This window comes from Centruroides sculpturatus, unplaced genomic scaffold (assembly GCF_000671375.1).
Source record: "Centruroides sculpturatus isolate CEXI.00-Female unplaced genomic scaffold, Cexi_2.0 scaffold98, whole genome shotgun sequence".
In the NCBI taxonomy this organism is placed as follows: Eukaryota; Metazoa; Arthropoda; class Arachnida; order Scorpiones; family Buthidae; genus Centruroides; species Centruroides sculpturatus.
Window position 1 is genome coordinate 224,857 of NW_019384476.1, and position 16,648 is coordinate 241,504.

Consider the following 16,648-nt stretch of genomic DNA (forward strand, 5'->3'; position numbering starts at 1 on the left):
TCTCGACCGTTTCAATCTCAAATGAAACGAGGTTCAATTGCGATCGACTGGAGAGAGTTCTCGAAACTAGATATAAGAGAGATCCCACAATCCCACGCGCGCGAGAAAATACAAGATGGCTGCGGAACACGTGTCGGGCTATCGACAGAGAAATAAAAAAGACATCTGGAGAGACGACGACATCTGTCTATTATTAGATGTACGGCAAGAAAAAGTATTTATTTCTAACCAAAACTTCCATTTTGTTTGTTGGTGTTTGTGACTTACCGCTAGTTACGTCAGTTTTATGATCGCGTGTAATAGCCAGGTTCTTCTCGAGCGGACTGCCTGTGCGAACAGCACGACGTTCGACTAGCGACAGTCACAATCCAGATTGTAGGTAAATCGAGATAGAAGTGAGTCGTGGATTGTGTGCGAACGTAGTATTAGAGGTTGAGAAACACTGGTCTAGACGTTTATACGAACTTGCGCTCTCTGTCGGCCAAAATTATTATCTTTGAAATCTAAGAATAGAAAACATCACCAGACCATGATATAAAAAGACCCTGCTATAAGTAATTATATAGATAATATTAATTATTCTCTTAGTAATTTATTTAAAAATATACACTATTATTTACAACCTGGTATAAATTTTAATTGTATTTATTAATTAAAATATAGGATTTGACTTTATAGTATCACAAATTCCTATCGATGACAATTATGAATTGCGATTGCACATCCTTTTCTATTTAACTTCAGTAGTAAATTGTCACGTCCTAATTCGTTTGTTTCCTGACACATTTATGAAATTCACGAGTTTAAATTGTCTTATTGATATATTAAGGCCTTTTAATGTAATTATATATTACGAAATATATTCGTGTTTATTATTTTCAGATATTGTGCTCGTAATACAGCTGGATAAACAAGCCAATGGCATACATCGTTTCATTTGGAAGGGGCTACGTCATTGGTTTGCTTATCAGTTGTATTAGCTTCACGAAACAAGACCCTCATCGGAATCGAACGTTATGATTATATTTAACTGTTTTGTTTATTTATTCGCATCTCCATAAGTTTTACATGATCAATTTTATATCAATATTTTTCAGTTTCCGACAAAACGAAGAGATTACGATTAGTCATATCTAAAAGTATTATCTAATCTTGTCGATACGACGTAGGTCTTATACATTTTTAATTGTTAACAATCAACCTGTGAACATTGGAGTGCACAAAAAAAAGAAAAACAGTAAGTAGAATATTTAAAATTAAATGTATTAAATTGTATTGTAATATATATTTAATATACAATAACAAAATTATAGTAATGGAGAAGATGAAATATTATAAGGAAGTGGGTGGAGTACACATGTTCACTTTTTTATCAGAAGAATCTTTTTTGTCTGGAATGAATTATAAAGCGAAACCTGGAGATTTATTTCTTGCTAGTTATCCGAAATGTGGAACAACTTGGATGCATCAGATAGTCAAGTTGATTTTTGCTAAAGGTCAAATATCAGAAGATCCGTTGGATTTAATTTTTAGCTTTCCTTTTGTAGAAGTTTTGGGAGCAGAATACTTAGAAACGGCCAAACCTAAAGGCATGAGAACACATTTACCTTTTTTTGCTGTGCCTTACTCGCCAGATTCTAAATATATTTATGTTACCAGAAACCCTAGAGATTGCTGTGTTTCATATTACCATTTTATGAAACTGCTGCCATTTCCTGGCGAGTTAAATTTTCNTATGATCGCGTGTAATAGCCAGGTTCTTCTCGAGCGGACTGCCTGTGCGAACAGCACGACGTTCGACTAGCGACAGTCACAATCCAGATTGTAGGTAAATCGAGATAGAAGTGAGTCGTGGATTGTGTGCGAACGTAGTATTAGAGGTTGAGAAACACTGGTCTAGACGTTTATACGAACTTGCGCTCTCTGTCGGCCAAAATTATTATCTTTGAAATCTAAGAATAGAAAACATCACCAGACCATGATATAAAAAGACCCTGCTATAAGTAATTATATAGATAATATTAATTATTCTCTTAGTAATTTATTTAAAAATATACACTATTATTTACAACCTGGTATAAATTTTAATTGTATTTATTAATTAAAATATAGGATTTGACTTTATAGTATCACAAATTCCTATCGATGACAATTATGAATTGCGATTGCACATCCTTTTCTATTTAACTTCAGTAGTAAATTGTCACGTCCTAATTCGTTTGTTTCCTGACACATTTATGAAATTCACGAGTTTAAATTGTCTTATTGATATATTAAGGCCTTTTAATGTAATTATATATTACGAAATATATTCGTGTTTATTATTTTCAGATATTGTGCTCGTAATACAGCTGGATAAACAAGCCAATGGCATACATCGTTTCATTTGGAAGGGGCTACGTCATTGGTTTGCTTATCAGTTGTATTAGCTTCACGAAACAAGACCCTCATCGGAATCGAACGTTATGATTATATTTAACTGTTTTGTTTATTTATTCGCATCTCCATAAGTTTTACATGATCAATTTTATATCAATATTTTTCAGTTTCCGACAAAACGAAGAGATTACGATTAGTCATATCTAAAAGTATTATCTAATCTTGTCGATACGACGTAGGTCTTATACATTTTTAATTGTTAACAATCAACCTGTGAACATTGGAGTGCACAAAAAAAAGAAAAACAGTAAGTAGAATATTTAAAATTAAATGTATTAAATTGTATTGTAATATATATTTAATATACAATAACAAAATTATAGTAATGGAGAAGATGAAATATTATAAGGAAGTGGGTGGAGTACACATGTTCACTTTTTTATCAGAAGAATCTTTTTTGTCTGGAATGAATTATAAAGCGAAACCTGGAGATTTATTTCTTGCTAGTTATCCGAAATGTGGAACAACTTGGATGCATCAGATAGTCAAGTTGATTTTTGCTAAAGGTCAAATATCAGAAGATCCGTTGGATTTAATTTTTAGCTTTCCTTTTGTAGAAGTTTTGGGAGCAGAATACTTAGAAACGGCCAAACCTAAAGGCATGAGAACACATTTACCTTTTTTTGCTGTGCCTTACTCGCCAGATTCTAAATATATTTATGTTACCAGAAACCCTAGAGATTGCTGTGTTTCATATTACGATTTTATGAAACTGCTGCCATTTCCTGGCGAGTTAAATTTTCAAGAATTTCTTGAAGTCTTTCTCGAAGGTAACTTAGGATACGGAGATTATTTCGATCACCTTCTTGAATGGTACAAACATAAAAATGACGACAATGTTCATTTTGTAACGTACGAAGATCTCAAGAAAGATATTAAGGGAGAAATTTTGAAAATAGCCAAATTCCTTGGTGAAGAATATGAAAAATGTATTTTGAATGATGCGACAATATTAGAAAATATTATTCGTTACAGCAGCTTTGATTATATGAAAGAAAGCAGTAAGAAGAACCTTGATGTGTTTTTTAAAAAGGACAAAAAATGGCTAGAAGATAAAAATTTACCTCCTGGAGCGATGAAATCTATACAGAATTTTAATCAAAGTGGAAAGGATACAGAAGGTGGGACGTATGTTAGAAAAGGGATTATTGGAGATTGGAAAAATCATTTTAATGAAGAACAAATACGATTGTTAAATGAAAAAATTGTCCAACGAACAAAAGATAGTGATGTCATAAACTTGTGGAAAGATATTTTTTAGAATAATTAAATACATTACCGGAAAGCTTGGGACCGGGACCGAAAGTAGTCCGGATTTCTGAGACAAGCTAAATATATAATCAAAATATAAAATGTAAAATGAACGAAATTGTATTCAACACACCATATGCCAGCAGTTACATTGAAATTGGTGACATACGACTCGTACTTCATAGAAACCATAACAAAGCAGCTGCGCGTTGAACTACAGCTTTACTACAGCCTGTCAAATTCAAAACTGCCAATTTCAAAAATAGACAGTTTTCTGAAAGCCGAATACTGGTCCGGTACCGTAAGCTCGCTAATCCAACCTCTCAATTATCTGATATGTCTTTTAAGCAACTGGGATCAAATCCGGACGAATAAAAAAAACCAAGCTATTTTTGGGGGGTGGTCCATCGGATATGTCGAACCTTCTGGCCGTTCCATAATGGACTTTCCGAAAAGGCCTTCTTAGTGCCCATAGGTCGGAAAGAGTTTAAAAAACCCAAGGTCCCATATAAGCTCTCGACGGCCCTTATATACCGCATATGAGATTTTTAAAAGTAAGTTTAACTTACAATTGCTTAAGACTTAAATTGTAGTTACAGGCATATTTCTATGAAATTATTTTATTCAAACAGAAAATATATCCTTTTATAACACTAATATTGTGTGTAAACACAAAAACGATTAAATTTATTGTATTCTAACTCTTACGAATTTTAATAAACATTATAAAAAAATGAAATTTTATTTGATTCAATTATATAAGTCAACATTGATCTTTTGAACCTCAAACGTCACTCTAATCATTTCTCATTTATGGCAATAAATAAATACAGTCTGTCTAAAACAAGACATGAATAAAACGAATACTTGCGAAAAGGAAAAAATAATTCGGTACCATGCGATTTCAGTTTACACAAATTTTATTGTATACTAGCAGATAAGCCCGGAAGAAAAATAACAACAGCAAAAGTTAAGATTATTAGATTATTTCGTACTTCTGACCCTTCTATTATAACATAGTATTTGATTTATATAACTACAAATGTTACCTTACATTAAAATTTATCACACCAAGTGCTCATCTAACACATTTTAAAAATTGTTTAAATTGTTTACAGTAGAGGAGTAAAGAATTTTTAAAATGTGTTAGGGTTTATCACTCGGTGTGATAAACCCTTATGTAAGATAACATTTGTAGTTATATAAATCAAATACTATGATATAACAATTATCGTACCAAAACGAAAACCATTTAAAGGTTCGGTTATTTTAGCCTACCATTGTCAGTTTTATTGCGATACTCGGATAGAACGAAATGGCACAATTTCATTGGTCAAGTAGACAGACATCAATGGAAAATACGATATTTTAAAAATTAAGATAAAATTTCCTATTTTTTTCTAATGTTAGCACTAACAACTGTTTTATTCACTGTCGAATATCAAACGGTGATCTGCCAACGAATCAAATTTCGCGAAAAATGGATCATATGTTTAAACTCTGCACCCTGGAAAACCACTTAAAACGTATTTGTGCTGGCCTGTAATCTCGTATTATGTAATTTTCGTATTTGAATGCCACCATACCAATGGGTCCGATAGAAATTCGGGACTGTTGCAGAAAGGGGTGAGATTGAAGTTAATTCGACCAAAAGTAGTACTTGTCTTCCTCCAGGGAGAAAGAACGGTCAACGACTACTACTTAATTAATAGCGATCTACTGTTAATACAGTATTTGAAAAGCAATCCGTGTTGGATAGGTTGTGATGCTCGCACATGATCAGAGTATCTAACATTAAAGTCCAAAAGACTTCAGATAATAGACTCCAAAAGAATTCAGATCAGCTTGTTTAAATAAATAAAATTCTTGTAAAAATCGAGAATAATTGCTTTTATGTAATCTCTCAAAAAATCAGGTTGAAAAAGTAAAGCTCAGCAAAAACATGTAAGTACACTTTAAAGAAAACTTGTGAAAGTTGTGGCATAAGCATACTAGAAGCAGATTTGACAGTAAGAGTCAACATGTGAATAAAGTGTAGATTATACAGGCTACAACTACAGGAGATTTATAATGAAGCAATATCGCCATGATAATAAAGAGGAAAAATAAACATCGACACAGAAAAAGACTTCGAGCTCTACTTTGTGCCTTAAAATCGTCCACGTACCTGTACATTAATTTGGCTGAACGTTAGAACATCTTAATTCACAAATTCCTGAGATTTTCGACAAAAAGTGCTTAACTCTCACGACCTCTTTTATGTTTAGGTTGGATTTCCCTCCTAGAATTTAACTTTATTTGATCTTATAGTATAACCGCAGCCGCTGGCACTATTTTTTGCTAGATCTAAAAGAATAACTAAATCTTAAAAATAAGTATATAATACTAGAACCTACGTATTAAATTTTTAATTTTCCAATATAAGTTCAATTTTCCTGAAAAGAAGTATTTAGCCAAAATTAAGCCCCAATTGGGGCCCAAAGGCCCGGCTGGGCCTCTGCGTTATTCTTAGCTCAACAATGGCAAAAATGCACCACAAGGAGTATAAATTTAAATTTTAATGGCTTAGATTATATCATTAATAATCTTCTCCATCCTCTGAGAAGAAGAAGAAGATTAGAACATTTGTAATCATTTTTAAATTGAAATATTAAAAAATACTGATAATTAATTAATTTAAAAAATATTTTGTTAATTAAATAAACCTCTACTAATAACAGATTGTCCTCTCTTAATATTGAAAAGATTTTTCAACGTTGAGTTAAATCAGTGATGCCCGAACTACGGCGTCTGGCTCAATCCGATCCTTGAATATACTGTATATGGTACAGTACATTACTTATAAATAAAAGAAGTAGGTATACTTCCGTATATACTGTATATGGAGTACACAAAATGTTGTGGTCCGTGTACTTGCGACTTAGACGCAATTTGGCGTACCAACCAAATTTTTAGGTACCACCGTCTTAAACGATTGAGAAAATTATCACCTGTGTGGCTGAACTGATTTGTATGAAAAATGTTGTACATGAAGGCAAATTTAACTAGAGCTACTATAATAGGATAGCTGGCTCGTTCTCCATTTCGGATCTTAAAAGTCTTATCTCGACTGATTTAATTTAATTTAATAGTAGTAATCTAATAGCTCGGTAACTCCATTCTATTTAATAAATATAAATTTTATAATAATTTTTTTTTCAAATTTTTAAAACTAAGCAGAGGGCGCTAGTACGTGTGCGGTTCATTTTGAATGCGTTTTATGTTTACGTTCTGAATTTAGAGAAAGTTGGGTAATATAAATCAATTTTAATATATAGATTCATTATCAGTTCGGAGGAAAATGTCGTCGACAAACGTAAGCACGATAAACTTTACTAATTAATGCGCTATCTAACATTAATTCTTCTGTGGAAGAGTTAACGTGAAGTTTATTTATTTTTCTGTTTATTCAATTAATATAGGGTGATCCTACGTTGGAAAGATATTTTAAAGGTCATAAAGGAAGTATTACAGCAGTTGATTTTAATCCCAATATGAAACAATTAGGTAAATAACTTGATAAGTTTATTAATTGTTAATATACAAAAAATGCCATAATTCAGTCTCAAATGTATAATTATGGATATAAAGTAACATTTTAACAGTTATAAAGTTAATCTGTTTTACGTAAATAATTTAAAAAATGCTTTAATGGAATAAAAGAAATACAGAGTTCTTACTATTGGTTCTGGGTTGTTAGCATTAGGTCAAATGCGCCAAATAATTGTTGCGGTGACTATTCCTTTTGCATCATGTTTGATGCAATAGTAATGAACAGTGAAGATTTTAGTTTGGTTTTATGAAATACAGGAATGCAACAAATGGGTGAAGTACCGGTACCAGTGGGGAGATGCCTTCAGGTGGTACTTTCTATTGAAAACTGACTTTTATTTAGATATTAGAAACATGAAAAGTTTAAATCCAAAAACTCCAAGTTGCCAACCTGTTGGCCAGGTGTAAACCCACAATCAACTACTGGTGTTCGGTGGTTTCTATATATACTGTCACTGGTGGGATTGGATAATGAAGAAAATGACATAGATTTTATTAAAAAAAAATAGAACATATATTTACAAATTGGATTTACTTTATATATTTACATAAGTAAAATTATCTGTCATCTCTGATAAATATTTTTAAAAATTTGATTTTGTTTTACTTATATTTTGAAAATATATACAGTAAAATTTCTCTAACTTAAAGCTCCAAGGGGCAGGAAAAACTTTGAGTTACAGACAATTTGAGTTAGAGAACAATAGAGTAAAAAAAATGCCAATTCTGAATAGTTTTGTACTTTTATCCCTCTTGCATTATATAGAGAATCTTTGATAGTTGTGGAGGTGCCATGCAAAAGCAAACAAATTCACAAAAAATTAAAGTTGAGTTTATAATTGATTTTTTTTTTATCAGTCTTATTCCTATCTACTGTTATAGTCAGTTTCACTAAAAAAATATGCATCCAACACTTTTTGAGCTTTGAAAATCGACATTCTGTGCAAAAAAAAGAACATCTCTTTACATGTGTTCCAAGCAGAACAAAACATATCCATTGCAGTCTGTCTCAGCCAATGAAGAGCTATGATTGAGTCACGTGACTTCCAGAATGCAACAGGTGGTTTTGTTTTTGTTTGTCATTTTGATGTTAAAATGTTGTTTATAAGTACACATTTTATTATACAGTGTATTTCAGTGTTATAATTGAGTGAAAAAATGAATGAAGACAGTTTGATAAGTGTAGAAGAAGGCAATGTTGGATCTAGAAAGAAACCTAAAACTGATGGAGTACGGGCAAAGAAGAAAATACAAAAATACAGTGTCCTTTGGGATGAGATTTGAGGAGCCAGTCGAGCACTACCTATAGGGCACCCTCTATCAGCTACCAAGAAAAAAGACATTGAATCACTTTTAAATGATGAAAGTTTTCATGGAATAAACAAGTGTTATGAAACGGAACCAAGCTTGGAGTAGATGACCTGGAAAAAGAAGAAAATAATGGGAACCTGTGTGATTGTTTGGGAGAAGACATTTATTGTTCATCCCTATTTTGTAAAATGCCATGTTTTTTTGACAAGTGAAAGTAGTAGCCAGTATAACAAAGTGAAAAAGAATATAGTGGCCAGGCAAAAGAAAACATATCCACCTTGTCCAAGCAAAAAGAAACATCCATATTTTAATGTCATATAATTAAATACTAACTATATTCCTATCAAAAACTGCCTTCAAATATTGATGTTAGATACAAAATAAAAAAAATAATAAATTTTTACAGGGTGTGAGGTGTAAAATAAATTCAATAACAGTTTTTTGTGTTTTTCCAACAATTGTTTAGAGTGGACTTGTTTGCTTATGTATGGCACCTCCACAGTTTTGTTTTTAAAAACAGCCCATATAATGCCTTTCACCAAAATGTTCAATGTAACTAATGGAATTGAACAGCTTTGCAGGTATTGATATACCTTGTTGAGATAAAGCAAGAGGACCTCTTACTTTGGACTGAACATTGTCTAAAACTTGTTGTTGGAGAGTAGATACAACTAACTGTCTGAAAATTTCATGGAAATTTGATAATTAGGATCACTTTGAATAGAATAAATATTAAAATTCAAATCAAGGAAGTTGAAAGTAACATAAATTAGTGTTGGGGAACTATGAAAACTTCAACTTGGAGAAAATTTGAGTTAAGGGAAATTCAAGTTGGAGACATTAAATCTCTATGCTATTTCATTGAGACTTACTAAGTGCTTTATTTTCTTCAAGTTAGAGAAGTATTTAAGTTACATATGTTTGAGTTAGAAAAGTTTTACTGTATTCTATTGTATTCTTGTAAAAAACTATATCATTTTCTTTTGATGTACATTGTAAGAGGGAAGGGTTGAGGCATTGTCAGAATGGATTTTTTTTTTCTTTTAGTGATATTAACTGGCAAATGAATTTATCCTTATAAGTCTACTTACTAGTTATGTGAATAAACTGTCAGAAAATATTTGAAGAACTGTTTTAAGTTATTTCTTTAATGTATATGGTCCATGAACTATTGTACTCTACATGTAATTACAGGGGGAGGGGTTTGCCAAAAGTACACTATTGTATGTGACTGGAAGGGAGAGGGATCAAAAGTGGCTCAAAAACTGTACATGTAATTGATGGATGGCCTTTTTACTGCTTAAACATGTGATGTTATGGTAATAGTTGCCATAATTATTTGTAATGTTTGCAACCTGATGACAGGCTAAACCATTTTTTATAATTATATAAGAGGACTACATTTTTGTTAGAATCAAATTTCCAATTTTTCTTTTAAATTATTATTTAATTTATTAAGCATTAGAATATGAAAACTGATTTATTAAATTTTAATAATATTCTATGTTAATGAGATTATGGTAAATAAATTAATTTCTTTTCATAATTTAATTCACTTAAAATATACAAATAATTATGGAAGTTAAAACATGTTAATTATTTTTTAAGTATTGTCCAACTAATAAAACAAAAGATATCAAAATTTATTTGTAATTAATGTCAATTTTAATGAATAATTAAATAAAAAAACTGAAATTGTAGACACTATAAAGAGGATGATATGGAGTATTTTATGCAAATTATGAGGAATAATAATATTGTTTACTGCAAAATATATATGATTGATATAAGACAGATATCAACGCATTGTTCAGGAGATCCTCAGATAGGTACAAATCTCATTGATGGTAGCTAACATTCTTTAAGCATATGGCACAACAAGAAGTAGAGAATGTACTTTATTCTTACCATAGACAGAAAAATATTTATCTATTGCTATAAGGGGTCTGAATTGAAATTCAAATTAGACTAGTTAATGTAATGTAAGAAAAAATTTCAAAAGTTATAAAAAAATTTATAATTTATTTTGTCAGCTTTGATGAAATGTTTTACAATGTGTTGAATTTTTTTAAGAATTTAAATAATTAAATACCTATTAAAATTAAGCAGAATTATTATTAATTAAACATTTAATTATTTATAACAAATTTTAATTATGATTTTTACTTATTTTCAGTATCAAGTAGTATGGATAACTGTATCATGGTGTGGCATTTTAAACAACAGATGAGAGCCTATCGGTTTCTTGGTCATAAGGTGAAAAATTTGTTATTAAATTAAAGGCAAGATTTTTGTCTTTATCAAGTAACATTACTATTCAACTATGGTTCCCTACATAAACCTAAAAAAAAAGAAACTGAATTACAGATCCACAAATTACTCTATGAGAATTTATGCTCCAAAATTTTTCTTGCATTCATTCTGTTTTAGCCAGATACCCAAAAATTCATTATTTGTTTATACAAAGATTTCTTTTAACTGTTTACTAAGAATATTTTATAATCTTTATTCTATATATGTATAGTAAACATTTTAATTTTGTTATCATACATCATACATTATTGACTGTATACACCAGTGAATAGCAAACTTTACCAGATGTGCATTTTTTCTTTTTTCTGGAGAGTTGCAGGCTTTAAGTCTGCTGAGTATCAACATACTCCATAACTGCAAGTTCACTAGGTATGCTAATGATATACAAACTAACAATATATAGTTTATTCTTATCTTGATCAAAGTTTAGTCTGAATGTTCATTACATATATCAGCTTAATTAATTAAGATTACATAATGGCATGAAGCAGAAAATAAAGCTGTGTTGCCGAAGTCCCTGGGGCTATATATTAGGACTAGGTCACAGGTCTTTGTGACTGCTGTACACTAAATATACATCAGTAAATAACTTTATGTTGATTATATATTTTGTCTGATATAAGCAGTTTTAGTACCATCTTGTTAAGAAGAAAACACTAATTTTAAACACTCCATTGGCATATTATTCCAATTTGTTTGATCTTGAATTTTCATAAAATTTTGCAAATCATTCAGCACTGCAGATTTTAAATGATCCATATATCATGAATTATCACTCTTGATCAAGAATTTTATTTTGTTTTTGTTCATATAGGAATAACTGATAACTTAGCAGGATGGCAATGGTGCTTGTGAGAGATGAAATCTTGCCAAATTAAAGTTTATTAAATAAAATAAACCTTAAAAATTTACCAATAGTTTATATTTTAATAGGATGTAGTGTTGCATGTTAAGTTTTCTCCTTCTGGAAATCTAATTGCATCAGCATCTAAAGATAAAACTGTTAGATTATGGACACCAAGCATGTTAGTACAAAAACAACATACTATAATTTTTATAATTATTAATGAATTTGTTTTTATTCTGTAAGTTTTTAAAATGTTTTTCATAATTTTATAGAAAAGGAGAATCAACTATATTCAAAGCACACTTAGCAGCTGTTAGATGTGTTGACTTTTCTAATGATTCACAATATTTATTAACAGGTTCAAGTGACAAGACAATTAAGGTTTGTATTATTTCAGTATAATTGCTTGTAAAAAGTAAATCTATAGATTATTGAATAACTTTTTAATCAAATTATATAAGTTCTAAAACTGTTCATTAATTTTGTAGGTTTGGCTAACTAATAGACAAAAATTTTTGTATTCTCTTTGTCATCATTGTAATTGGGTAAGATCTGCCAGGTAAGAAAAATATTAATTAGATAAATTTTTTAAAGAAAATTTTTTACTGGATCTTTATATTGATGATAATTATGGTTTGGATTTTTAGATAGTTTCAACCAAGAGAAAACCTAGACAAATAAGCTGTTAAAATCTTAATCCCTTAATCCTAAACAGCTAAACAGAATAACTAAAACCTCAAAAATTGCTAACAAAGAATAAATAAAGTTTAAATTGGTTTGCTATTTAGAAATGACCAATCCTTGCCAAATAATTTTATTTCAAATAAAAATCACAAAATAAGTGTTTTCTAATATTAAAAAACAGTAAATTTATTTAAAAGAATAATAATTGAGAAACAACTGCATGAATAATAGCAGCAAGTCAATCCTGATTCTTCCTGCATGCTATTCTCCCAATTAAAACAAATTTGAATTCTTTTACTACTGGGAATAAGAATGAACCATTCCTCACCACTAAACCCTGAGAGGTAAAAACAATTTTGTTTTTAGGTACAAAGCAAGAAGAAATTTTTAAAGTTCAAATAGTTAACATTGTGTTTATAACAACATTGTTAACCATTGTTTTGACCATTATAAACAGTCAATTTAGTTAATCTTCTACATGCTTTTTATTTTTTTCTATTTTTTTTAATAATTCTTTTTGTATAATTAATAATTTTACTGTAAAGTAAGCTATTTATCTTAATTAACATACTAATCTATATATTCATTTAAAGGAAGTTTGGGACTGTAAGACTTAGAGTATATGGCTAGGGCCTAAAATTCAGGCATTAAATTAAAGCTCTTATACTGTAAAGGATGCCTTTTCTGTAAGAGAATCAACACATTGTAAATGACAAAAAATTATAATTTCACTAATATTTTCTATACTTCTGCAGTATCATCTTCAAGTGCAAGAAAAGAGTAAATACATTAAATATTCTTAACAAAAGAAAATAGAACAAATTTCAGTATTCCTAACAATTTTTTAAAATGTAGGATAAATGAATGTCCATACACATGCTCCATATCATTTAGTATTACCTAAAGCCCTCTTATAAAAGCCTATTACTGGAAAATACACATTTCATACAAAATAAATAAAACTTGACATCATAAATTTTCTGTGTCAATATTTTTCCTGCATCAGTTGTTTTCCCTCAAGTTCTGTCAAAAACAATAAATTGAGAATCCACTGTATTATTTTTTTTATAAGTCCTTAAAACCAATATCCGCCATTATCTTATCCAAATTATTTTCCATCTTTATTCAAAATAGTTTTGTCCCCAAACAATGGCTCTCTTCCAACAGCTGTACCTAAAAATGACAAAAACTCTTTCCATCCCACTTCCATTTCACCAGTCATGCTAAAAGTTTTAAAAATTTATTTGTACCATAGACTATACTCAACAATTTTTTCTAAATTAATACCAATTCGTCACTGTGGTCTACAGAATCATTCCATTACCATCAAACTTTTGGAAACTATATCAATAATCCTTTAGAATTTTGAAAGAAAGCAAGCTGTCTTCATAATTTATATAGATATTAGCCAAGTCTTCAATTCTGTAATTTTCATCTCCTTTGTTTAATTCTTAGCAATCACTTTGAAATTGATCCTGCTTACGAATCTTGGCTTAATAATTACTACCTCTTTCATACTTGTAAAATTAAACTTGGCAATTTTGAATTTTTGAATTTCTCTCCCTTATGCAACATTCAGCAAGGTTCAACTTTAAACAGACTATTCTTTTCAGCATATTTAAACAATATACCTGGTCATGTTGCTTCACCTGTATTATCCTATGCTGACGATATTAAATTGATGAATATTTCGGACGGATTATTGATGAAAACCAAAGTATCATTGTACAGTGTACATCCATGTACAGTACCTAGCATCAATCTGCATTATTTCTTTTGCTTCTGTTGTTCTATCCTAAAACCCTCCAGTTATAGGGAAAAATAGAATGGTTTTAGGCTAAAACCTTTTCCAGCAAAACTTGTGGAGTGATGAGTAATAGCATCAGAACACTGGGTAGTTTTACCCTAAATATAGACTACCCAAAACATTATTCTGAGAGGTTGAAGTTACTCTAGAAAAGCGTAATTATCCTAGAAACAGCAGCACTGGTCAAGAATGAACACAATACAAATTCCACAAGTGTTTGCAATGCGCCCATTGACAAGTCACAATCTATCCTTCGTATTGTGGATGCATCAGCTGATGATCAGAATGCATTATTGCTTTTCCTAATCACCACATGCATAGTGTTCAAATATCATGAAAGCCACAATATGAATTTCACTTTGTAGTTGTTTTAAGTTAGCCACAACGCGTGTGGCCGTTTTTACAACTGCCACGATGCGAATTTTGCTTTGTGGCCATTTTTAAATGGCACAATGTGAATTTTGCTTCATGGCTGTTTTGAAACGACAACTACGCATTCTGGTCATTTTTTTTCGCTCAATGAGCGATTTCAGTCTTTGAGCCTAACATATACAATAAATAAATACCCTTCCCCACCTCTTCAACATATAAAGATCTTTTGGTCTGATTTCAATAAAAATTATGATTAATACAGTAGAACCTCGAAAACTCGGCCTAATGTGGACCGAAGGGTGGCTGAGTTTGTGAAAATGCCGGGTTATCGGGAATGGGGTTAAAAAAAATAAGTACGAGTGTTTCCTCAGAAAATACTGTACTGTACTTGTATGTATTGTTTACTTGAGAATATAACAGAGAATAAACTGCCCAAATACCCTTAAACAAAGGAAAAGTACGTCCTTTATGAAGGCATAGAGCCTTTACTACATGAAAATGAAAATTAATGAATACACTGTGTATAGTAATTTACCTGATAAGACAGACCTCAGAAAAATACTTTATGAGAGCTTTTATACTTTTATAAAGCTGTCTATAATGAAAATTAATTAACTAAGGATTTTTTGTCCTGCCAGGGTGTGGCCGAGTTATCCGGAGTGCCGAGTTTTCGAGGTTCTACTGTAATACAAAAAATGTTTATCTGAAAGAATTTCATAAAATCATCCTGGACATAGAGTTTGGGTTTAGGGAAATGTCAAAAAATTTAATATTTGTTAATAAAGTTATAAAAACATTAATTACTCCCACTCATTTTTTAACAAGTGGGGTGATTAACATTTTTGATACAATAAAAAAACACCTTTAACAATCCAGCAAATAAAATTTACTAAAATAAAAAATAACAACATTTTCGATCGTTTTTAATCGATCTTCTTCAGTTTCTATAAAATAGAACATGAAAATAGAATGTAAATTTAAATATAAATTTAAATTTATGTTCTATTTTAAACTATTATAAAAATGTTTTCAATCATTTTATTTTTTATTTTAATAAATTTTATTTGCTGGATAGTTAAAGGTGTGGTTTTATCGTATTTATTTATCCAATACGTACAATATATGAACATTTTTGATGTTTTCCATTTGAAATTTTTTTCAAAAATTACCTGTGCTCATTTTTAATTAGTGGGGGTGATTTTTGAAAAAATTTTCAAAACACATTTCTTTTGATAAACTAAAACTCTATACATGTAAAAAACTTTTATAACTTGGAAGCTTTTTGAGATATGGCCTCAACCCCTTAATATCTCCCAAATCAACAGTCAAATTTTCCTGAAAATTTCTAGAAACATTTCCTCCTAATACACTAACCTTACTATAAAATGTCAAAAATTTTCTACAAAAGGCAGAGGCATTGTTCAGCTTTGGGCAAACAAAATTGCACGCACGCACACACACACACACAAAAACCCCCAGATTTTTTGCATTTCTTGATGTTTTAAGGTCCCCGAGTCCAAAAATATAAAAATTTGGGGACAGTAATTTTTTGACTGTGTCTGTTGCTGGGAAATAAAAAGGCCCATTTAATAGAAAGGGTTAAAATTATATTAGTGAATTGCATTTTAATAATAATAATGTTATTCATTAACACTATGTATAGTAATCATAAGCATGAATGGCAGCTCAGGAGCATATCTATTGTTCTGAGGGGCTAGTATTGCCACCAGGTGCCTTAGTCTCAAGTTTTTCGTGTTACAACTCCCAACGTGTTGAAGGTGTCACATGGTACCATCTCACACACTGACGTCAAATTGGTAGTCTCGAGTTCTAACTCACGTGCTTTCCCATCTCACCATGCGAGTTGCTACTCATGTTGAGTCGAGCATGTGAGATCGCTACACGAAAGTAAAAATGGCTGACGGATACGCAATTCTCATCGCTATTGAAGAGTTAGAAAGAGCCGAAAGACGTTGTTTGAGAAGGCAACGAATTTTTCGACCACGAGTAGATGACATTTCTTTTCGTGTCAA

General features: G+C 30.7%; 2 protein-coding genes across 8 annotated transcripts in view; both read left to right on the plus strand.

Moving 5' to 3' along the window:
• Positions 1-355: 355 nt before the first annotated feature.
• LOC111621318 (sulfotransferase 1C3-like) lies at positions 356-4,071 on the plus strand. 7 transcript variants are annotated; one of them, XM_023363409.1, is made up of 4 exons: positions 356-375; positions 1,098-1,237; positions 1,314-1,727; positions 3,177-4,071. In XM_023363409.1, the coding sequence occupies exons 3-4, from the start codon at positions 1,316-1,318 to the stop codon at positions 3,698-3,700; spliced, it is 936 nt and encodes a 311-aa protein (XP_023219177.1). In that variant the 5' UTR covers positions 356-375; positions 1,098-1,237; positions 1,314-1,315; the 3' UTR covers positions 3,701-4,071. The 7 variants fall into 7 exon arrangements, with proteins under 7 accessions (XP_023219177.1, XP_023219173.1, XP_023219178.1 ...); XM_023363405.1 differs by lacking the exon at positions 356-375 and adding an exon at positions 387-554; XM_023363410.1 differs by lacking the exon at positions 356-375 and adding an exon at positions 685-839.
• Positions 4,072-6,685: 2,614 nt separating this feature from the next.
• The window catches only part of LOC111621317 (POC1 centriolar protein homolog A-like), a 54,025-nt gene continuing 44,062 nt past the window's right edge, over positions 6,686-16,648 (plus strand). Inside the window, exons 1-6 of the mRNA XM_023363403.1 lie at positions 6,686-7,045; positions 7,152-7,236; positions 10,769-10,848; positions 11,839-11,930; positions 12,025-12,133; positions 12,241-12,311. Coding sequence (XP_023219171.1) covers positions 7,031-7,045; positions 7,152-7,236; positions 10,769-10,848; positions 11,839-11,930; positions 12,025-12,133; positions 12,241-12,311 — 452 coding nt within the window. The 5' untranslated portion in view covers positions 6,686-7,030. The remainder of the gene's footprint in view (positions 7,046-7,151; positions 7,237-10,768; positions 10,849-11,838; positions 11,931-12,024; positions 12,134-12,240; positions 12,312-16,648) is intronic.

Excerpts from the sequence above, each read along its gene's own strand:
- LOC111621318 (XM_023363409.1), top strand. The coding sequence starts at position 1,316 with ATGGAGAAGATGAAATATTATAAGGAAGTGGGTGGAGTACACATGTTC.